Raw genomic sequence first — 9,358 nt, forward strand, 5'->3', positions numbered from 1 at the left:
GACCCCGGGGGGCAGAGGGACCCAGAGGAGAGCAGTCAGGCGGAAAAGGTGGAGCAGGGCTAGGATATTAAGTTGGTGCACAAGGGGCGGAGACTCAGACGGAGCTTCGCCGATCTAGCCATTAGACGTAGAGTTGCACGCAGCAGCTTGGGAATGGAAACTGTAACTCAATAAAGACTTTTACTTAATGACCGCTGGCTAGCGTGATCCTCTGTGAGCTAGGATCTTCAAGCAGCTCTGACAGTAAGCTCCGTCTCTTAATTGTGGGCATCTACAGCCTCGAGGAGAGGAGAGAAGCAGGTGCCCACTAGCTAGCTCACGAACGGCAGACAACATGACGGCTGAGCAGCAGATAGAGGAACTCAGAAAAGCAGTGTCACAACTGAATGCCGAGGCTCTCGCATCCAGGAAGAGAGAGGAGGAGGCAGCTGCCGCCTGCAGGGATCTCCAGGTCAGGTTGGACATGCTTACGAAGCACGGGCAACTGACACCCAAACAGGAGGGAATTGGGTTGGCGAGACGAACAGGCGGTCTGGTCTCTCACTTCGATGGGAACCTGCAGCAGTACCCCAACTTTAGAGCAGATGTAATGTGTGCACTGCAACTGCTGGAAAAAGACTTTAGAGATGAGCAAGAGAAGGTGGGGTTCATCATGTCCCATTTGCATGGGGAAGCTAAAGCATGGCTGCGCAATTTGTGGAGGGATAAGGATCCGGCGCTCCAACATGCGGATGCCTTTATTAAAGCGATGGATGGGTGTTTCTTATCAAGCATTAGCAGCCAGAGCCCTAGCACCGACAACAGTGAAAGCGAAGCCTCCTAGAGGGAACAGGAAGTGTTACATCTGCGAGGATCCAGGGCATATGGCGAAAGAGTGTCCCCGGAGGCTCCACAAGCACACTGCAGCCTCAGCAATGGTAACTGCAGCAACGCAACAAGGAGGAGCACAGCAGGGAAACGACGATGTCTGGCTGGAGGAAGAGGCAATGGGGCCCAGCCAGACGTGTCAGTGAAGAAGTCCCTGGAAATTTCACAGCCCATGGACCCCCTCCCGCCCAAACCAGTAGTGAGGCTCACCGCATCGCTCCAGCTGCCCAATGGAATCACCATGGACGTGCCGCTCACCATTGACTCGGGAAGCAATGCGGACTTTATAGGGCAGGACTTTGTAGACCGGCACGCTATACAGTTGCTGCCGGCCACGCTGCCCCTGCAGGTGGTCACGGTGGATGGCAGGGAGCTGCTAGGGGGGCAAGTGGTGAAGCAGACGCCACCAATGGTGATGCGCCTTGGGAATCACAAGGAAATCATCAGCTTCAACGTCACTCAACTATCGGACACGCCCATTGTATTGGGCATGAGTTGGCTGGACAAGCACAGCCCAACGCTGGCTTGGTACCAGAGGCAGCTGACCTTCGGCTCTTCCTTTTGTGCTGAACACTGCATCGTTCCCCGGCAGGAAGGAGAGGAAGAGGAGTCACAGCTGCTGCTAGGCACGCTGCAAGCGATTCCCCACAAGTACGCAGAATTTTTGGAGGTTTTCTGCGAGAAGGAGGCAGACAGGCTACCTCCCCACAGACCATATGACTGCAAAATTGACCTGCTGCCGGGGGCGGCGCTGCCTAAAGGGAAGCTGTATTCCATGTCTGAGGACGAACTGCAGGAACTCAAAGAGTTCATAGATCATAATTTGGAGCGCGGTTTCATCCGGGAGTCCAAGGCAGCGGGGGGCAGTCCTGTATTCTTTGTTAAGAAGCGGGACACGCCCCAAAAAAGACTTGTGGTGGACTATCGCGTCTTAAACAGTGTGACCAAGCCATCGGACTTCCCCATGCCCTGAATCGACGACCTCCTCGCAAAGGTACGGAAGGGCAGCGTGTTCACCAAGTTAGACCTGCGAGGGGCGTACAACCTCATTCGCATGCGGGAAGGGGATGAGTGGAAGACGGCCATGTTCACGCCTCTGGGCACCTACGAATATAGAGTTATGCCTTTTGGATTGCAAAATGGCTCCCACGTTTTTCAAGCGTTCATGCATCACGTGTTAGCAGGGCTCCTCTACAAGACGTGCGTCTGTTTCTTAGATGACATCCTGATCTTTTCGGAATCGCAGCAGGAGCATGACAGACACGTCAAAGAAGTGCTAAGCAGGCTACAGCAGCATAGGCTCTACGCCAAGCTGGAGAAGTGCCAATTCGACGTGACGGAGGTGGATTTTCTGGGCTACAAGTTGTCTGACAAGGGGCTCGCCATGGACAGCGCCAAGGTTCGAGCGGTGTTGGACTGGAAGAGCCCACGCAACCGGAAGGAGGTCCAACGGTTTGTCGGCTTCGCGAACTTCTATCGCAAGTTTATCAAAGGCTTCGCTATGCAGACAGCGGCCATCACGGACACGCTTAGCTCCAAGAAAAAGAAGTTCATCTGGACAGAGCAGGCGGAGCAGTCCTTTCAGGCACTCAAGCGTCTCTTCGCGTCGGAAGAGCAGCTGCTGCATGTCGACCCCAGCAGGCCGATGAGGGTGGAGACAGACGCCTCGGACAGAGCCGTGGGAACAGTCCTGCTGCAGAAAGACCCGCAGGGGGTTTGGCGGCCGGGAGCGTTTTACTCCAGGAAGCTCAGCAAGTCCGAACAGAACTACACCATCTGGGACAGGGAGTTGCTGGCCATTCATGCAGCATTCAAAGCATGGAGACACTTCCTGATCGGCGCCAAGCACACGGTGCAGGTCTGCACGGACCACAAGAATCTGGAGCACTGGCGCACGGCACAGTTCCTGAACCAAAGGCAGATACCTTGGGCTGAGTTCTTTGCGAACTTCAACTTCCGAATAGAGTATGTCCCGGGGGACACCAACATCATGGCGGACGCTCTCTCTCGTAAGCCACAATATCTGGAGGACGCAAAGCCAGCGGCCGCCATGCACATCTTCGCACCAACAGTGTGGGCGTGCGCTGCGGCAACAGTGGACCTGGAGGCGGTGCGGCGAGCGTTGCAGGATGACTCCTTCGCGCAAGCGAAGATGGCAGAGGTGCACAGGGGCACGGCAGCGACCGACGAGTTCCAGCTGAGAGATGGATTGCTCATTCGTAAAGGGGCCATCTACGTGCCGGGAGACGAACTTCGCGCCAAGGTACTGCAGCAGCTGCACGACGCGCCCACTGCCGGGCACTTTGGCAAGGAGAAGACGGTGGAATTAGTCGCCAGGGACTTCTGGTGGCCCGGAATGAGAGGGGAGGTCGCGGACTACGTGGCGAGGTGTGACACCTGCCAGAGGGCCAAACCGGTGCACAAACCGCCGGCCGGACTGTTGGAACCGCTGCAAACTCCGGTCGAACCATGGGAGAGAGTGGCCCTGGACTTTGTCACGGATCTGCCCAGCTCGAGGGGCAAGACGGCCGTGCTGGTGGTGGTGGACTTGTTCTCCAAGATGGCACATTTCATTCCGTGTGCCAAGGTGGCCACGGCGGAGCAAACCGCCAAACTGTTCATAGACCACGTGTTCAAGGTTCACGGTCTGCCACGGTCTATTCTGTCCGACCGGGGGCGACAGTTCATCTCGAATTTCTGGCAGAAGCTGATGGGCTTCCTGAACGTCAAGATCAACCTGGCGTCGGCGAGACACCCGCAGACCAACGGGCAGGCGGAGCGGGTCAATGCCATCATGCAGCAGTACCTGAGATGTTATGCGAATCAACAGCCTGCGACGTGGGTGGATTACCTGCCGCTCGCCGAGTTTGCCTACAACAACACGAAGCACGTGTCCACGGGGGTCACGCCGTTCTTCGCTAACAACGGGAGGCACCCCAGAACCTTCCCGGGACTGGAAAGGATGGGGGAGGGGGAGCCGCAGACAGCAGATGCGTTCGCGTCGGAGTTGCAGGAGGTCCACGATCAGCTGCGGCGACACCTGGAGCTGGCCAAACATGCATACAAGGTGCAAGCAGACAAACACAGAAGGGTTGGCGAAGAGATCCATGTGGGAGACTGGGTCTGGTTAGCAGCCCACGCAGTGCCGGCCAGGTCGTTGGCCAAGAAGAAGCTGGGGCATAAGCAACTGGGGCCCTACCAAGTCGAAGAGCAGGTCAACCCGGTGGCTTTCAGGCTGGCGCTTCCGGAGGGTTCCAGAATGCATCCGGTGTTCCACAGATCGGTGCTCACTCCCTACAAGGCACCGCACAGGTTTCAGGAACCCGGAACGGCACCGAGTCCGCTCAGAGAAGGAACCGGGCACGCGGGAGTGGCACAGAAGGAACGCATCAACGAAGTCACGGAGATTTTGGACTCCAGATGGGGGGAAGAAGGGGTAGAATACTTTCTCGCCAAGGAGGGCACCCCGGCCAGTGCGAACAGCTGGGTGCCGGGCTACGCCTTGGACGAACCTCTGCTCAAAGACGAGTTTCATGCCCTTTTCCCACATAGACCAATGCCAGCAGACTTTTTCGACGACTGGCTTTTCACGCCAACGCTTTCTGCCAGCACGTTCCGGGGGTTCGACTCGGACGAGGACCCGATACGAGACGCCCGTTCCCCGGAGGGGTCACCCTCGGGATCTGCCTCAGAACCCTCGTATTGGTGGGACGATAGACCAGAGGAGCAGTGGCGCAAGAAGTGGCTGGAAGGTCCAGGACGAGCAACGCCGCCAGGAGGAAGTGAGGGAGAGACGGACATGGACGTTTTCGGGGACGACCCTGGTTTCGAGCACGGCGGCACAGAGATGGAAGCGGAGGTGACCGTCGTCGACGAGAGCAGGGAGGCAGAACCGGGAGACTTCAGATGGAGGCCCGCCACGGGAAGCGAACTGTATCCGACGTTCGTCCCTCTGACACAGCAGCACCCAGTTCCCGCACCGGAAGGAGGGGAGGGGGGAACGGGGGGCTTCGAGGGGGGGATGGATGTCAGGGGTTCAGGAGCAGAGGCAAGGGCAAGGGAGGAAACAGAGAGCGAGGGGGAGGAGGCAGAAGAAAAGATGAGTGATGACGACGACCCGAGATCTCCGAGTCTTTCCAGTGAATCAGAAGATTCACAGAAAGGAGCACCAGTGGTCAGGGCAAGGGGGGAGCCTAGGGGGACACCCCAGGAAGATAGGGCCAGAGGGGACTCCGAGGAGAGCAGTTGGAAATCGGGACCAGCGTCACAGCCAGAGAGCAGGGAAGAGGAAGAGCGCCAGAGATCAAGCGCTGGCAGCTCGCAACAGGGGGGAGGGCACGAGTCAGGAGTGGCCACACCTCCATCGGGGAGCGAAGAAACGGTCAGACGGAAAGTGGAAGGTTGGGCGCGCGTGCCAAGTTCAAATGCACAGGAAAGTGACGCAGTAGGCAGCCAGGAAAGGGAGCCAGGTCCTAAAGCCCGGCGCAAGGAGACAGGGAGTTCCGGGGGGTCGGCGTCAGAAGAATCCCGGAAGGAAGAGACCCCGGGGGGCAGAGGGACCTAGAGGAGAACAGTCAGGCGGAAAAGGTGGAGCAGGGCTAGGATATTAAGTTGGTGCACAAGGGGCGGAGACTCAGACGGAGCTTCGCCGATCTAGCCATTAGACGTAGAGTTGCACGCAGCAGCTTGGGAATGGAAACTGTAACTCAATAAAGACTTTTACTTAATGACCGCTGGCTAGCGTGATCCTCTGTGAGCTAGGATCTTCAAGCAGCTCTGACACATACCCTCCAAGTGTTTACTTGTGTAACACACCCTACCATATCTTGCAGAGAAGCACTTCAGAGAGGGCCAAAACCCCCCACACTTGGTGCCATTTTCATCTACACATGCAGCAGAGTAAGTTGACCCAGAATAGTACCAATTCAGATGGCAGATGGGAGAATGACAGTGCTGAATGCTTTCCCATGTAGAAAAGTCCCTGCAAATAAAAACCTAGCATATTTGGAAGAGGGATGCTAGCCTAACCATTACCTTCTATGCTGTTACTATTTTTTTTTTTTTTTTACATAAGTAAAAAGTGACCTTTCCCCATCTGGCATGGTGGTGTGCCTCGAGATTTTTTTCATGAAACAAGTGTGCCTTTGCCCAAAAAAGGTTGGGAAACACTGGTTTAGACCACAGCGCCACCCGCATCCCATTGTGAGGGGAATACATTCCATCAAATGAAAGATTGGAAGAAAGAATAGTGAGGCAAAAGAAAAGTAAATTTATGTTACTAATATGTTGGTGGTGCTTACCATATAATTTCCCTCCTTCCTACACTGTTCACAATATAGTCTTATTTAGATTATGAAATAATAAAGTCCAAAATGTTCATGTGCAGTATGTTCCCCCTGGGTTCAATTACATACCATTACTTGTGGGATTCACCTCTGGGCTTACCTTACTTACTCCAGAAGGACCTATAATACAAATGCAGCTTACGAAAAAGGGAAAGAAAATGAGAGCAAAATACTTACCTTCTTTATCTCAAGGACTAAGCAGGACTCTTCCGTTTACATGGAAGTGAACTAGATTTCAATTCATTTCACTGACCTTAAAAACAAACATCACTCTCTTAACACCAACTTTCCCGCCACAACTTCTTTGTGTTCTGGGTCTGTGATGTCTTGTGGAGAGCATATTGTTATAAACCTCTCAGATCAACATTAGGAGAAGTACCAGCAGGTAAGCATTTTAGTGAGAAGGGGATGACCATGCTTTGACTTCTCAGTAGGATTCATACTGTTTCCAACACTTGGCCTGATGAAGAATCAGAGACATAGCTATTCAGGGCTTTGGGAGTAAGTGAGCTTATTATCTGCATGTAAATGCTACATCTGTAGTTCAGATTCAGTAGCTCTATAGCAGGGACAGGGAACACTTGGCCCTCCAGATGCCGCTAAACTACAATACCCATCAGCCCCAGCAAGTCAAGCTGGTTTGTGCAACTACCTACAATTGAGATGGCAATCCTATCTCAATTCTTCTTTCTTTATTTTCTTGATTACCTGACTAAAGAGAACTGAAAGGTTGGGAGAAATTTGTGTTAAAATTTTATTTTGGGAAATGAGCCACTTATACGTAAGACTATAAGTTTACAACTTCTGACTGACAGTGGAGGCAAAGCATTTCCACAGTGGGTGGTTTGTTTGGTTTTGTTGTCCTTTAAACACGTGCTCAGATATTTATCGATGAGTTTATGACTTCCACAAGAATTCTTTTCTTTCTTTTTTGGACAGGGTATCTACTGAAGAAGGAATGGCTATCTGGGTGTTCCAGATAACCTTTTTCATTTCTTAGGTGTGCATTAATGTGGGTTTTGAACAACACACAGCAGATATCTTCAAAACTCAAAGCAAAGCAAAATAGGCACCCATGGTCCATACATTTGTCTTGGCTAGGTCTTCTGTCTTGGATAGAGCAGTTTTTTAGGGATGACCAAAATTGCATACCTCCCACTGTGACATATTTCTAATTACTTCATTCTTTTCACCCTGCAGGAAAATGTTATGGCTGCTGAAAATGAGACTGTGGTGACTAAGTTCATCTTGATTGGATTATCCGAACACCCCAGAGCTCAGGCTGTATTCTTTTGGTTCCTCTTGCTTGCCTACCTCATTAGTGTGCTTGGGAATGGACTTATTATCCTGCTGAGTATAAAGGATCCTGACCTTCATACTCCCATGTATTTCTTTCTTTGTGTCCTCTCATCACTTGACCTTATCGTTACTAACAATGCAGTTCCAAATATCTTGGTCAACTGCTTCATTTACATGCCCACAATTTCCTTCTCCGGATGCCTGCTGCAGATGTACATTGGTTTGTTAGTTGTCGCAACAGAATGCATCATCCTGGCCATCATGGCATATGACCGCTTGGTGGCTATATGCCAACCCTTATACTACATGCAGATCATGAGCTGGAGAGTTTGCATAGCCCTGGTGGCTGTCTCTGTAACAATTTGCTTCTTCTACACCGTAGTCACAGCCCTGTTGCGGCCTACTGACTTCTGTGGCCGACACATCATCAACCACTTTGCATGTGAGTTACAGTCATTCCTCAAATTGGCTTGCTCAGATACACTTATCAGTGAGTTATTTATGCAAATTTCCAGCCTTTTTCTCCTAATACCACCCTTTGGTTTCATAGTTGTGACATATGGGCGCATAGGCCTGGCTGTACTGCGCATCCGTTCAGCACAGGGTCGCAAGAAAGCCTTTTCCACCTGCAGCTCTCACCTTGCTGTCGTTAGTGTCTTCTATGGCACAATCATGATCATGTACTTGAGGCCACAAGAGAAATCGGTTTCTGAAAAGGACAAGCTCATATCTGTAGCATATGGAGTTTTGACACCTATGCTCAACCCTTTGATCTACAGCCTGAGAAACAAGGATGTGAAGGGTGCCTTTTGGAAACTGGTTGGAAGGAAAATATCGGAATAAGTATCAAAACATGATGATAAGGCCATAGCTTTCAATTACTTTTATTAGCATAGGTCTGATCTGAAGATACTTGAGGGAAAATGATGTCCTTCACCCATATTTTTTTGTTAATGACATTTAACCAGCCCTGTTCCATTATAGCTCTCAGTTCTGTTAACCAGTTTCCCTCCCAGAGATCCATGTCCCCTAGAAGTGTCCCCTCCCCCATCTACATCCAGAATTGAAGGAAACTGCAGCAAGCGGTGACAGCTCTGGACTTGACTTAATTTGAAACCTTTTCCAAATCATATAAATGTTTGGAGTGACAGAGTTTCATTAAAAAACTGTATGTTCTCTCCTATTTTTATGGCATAGGGATTTTTTTATTTCAGCAGGTGAACCATTTTGTTTTATTTTTGTTGACAGCAAATTTTGCAAACCTTTTTTTATATTCTGAGCATGGCTGTGTTGTAATAGCATTATATGTTAGGAAATATCAAACCACCTGATATTTGTTGACAGAATGTTTTTGATGTAATTCTGAGTTTCCAGCATGCCCATAAAAAACTTAGATATTCCTATTTTTCATTCATTTGTCACTCATTGTCAGGGGAGTGCCATTGGGACAGGGGAGGGAGGCAGGGGGATACAGAGAGCCTCCAACGCTTCTGAGGAGCAGCTCCTTGTCCAACGGGGGGGGGGGAGCCACACCTCCAGTGCAGCAGAGGGGGAAGGGAGAAGCCAACTGAGAGCCCAAGCGCCTCACCTAGCCTGGCCAGCCAGGAAACAGGCACTCCCTTTCCGTCGCCCAGTTTGAGCAGAGGGGTGAAGTGTAAGGAGGGGAGGCAGAGATTTGGGGTGTCTAAGTATTTATGCTGGGGGAGAAACCAGAAGGGGCCACTCCCGGAATCTGCAATAGACTAAGACGGACATGAACTTTGGGGTTCTGCACTGTAAATAGCTGCACAAATAAAAACCTGCAAAAGACAGGTCGGAGTCCAGCCTGCTTACTCGTGAGCAACCAC

The 9,358-nt window shown here is 51.5% G+C and overlaps 1 protein-coding gene across 1 annotated transcript; it reads left to right on the forward strand.

The window, feature by feature from the left end:
- The first annotated feature begins 6,409 nt into the window (after window positions 1–6,409).
- On the forward strand, window positions 6,410–8,884 carry LOC308596022 (olfactory receptor 13H1-like). Its single transcript, XM_081210792.1, has 2 exons — window positions 6,410–6,597; window positions 7,413–8,884. The coding sequence occupies exon 2, from the start codon at window positions 7,422–7,424 to the stop codon at window positions 8,352–8,354; it is 933 nt and encodes a 310-aa protein (XP_081066918.1). The 5' UTR covers window positions 6,410–6,597; window positions 7,413–7,421; the 3' UTR covers window positions 8,355–8,884.
- Window positions 8,885–9,358: the final 474 nt, after the last annotated feature.

Source organism: Podarcis bocagei, assembly GCF_964188305.1.
Source record: "Podarcis bocagei genome assembly, chromosome: 10".
NCBI lineage: Eukaryota > Metazoa > Chordata > Lepidosauria > Squamata > Lacertidae > Podarcis > Podarcis bocagei.

Excerpts from the sequence above, each read along its gene's own strand:
- LOC308596022 (XM_081210792.1), top strand. The coding sequence starts at position 7,422 with ATGGCTGCTGAAAATGAGACTGTGGTGACTAAGTTCATCTTGATTGGA.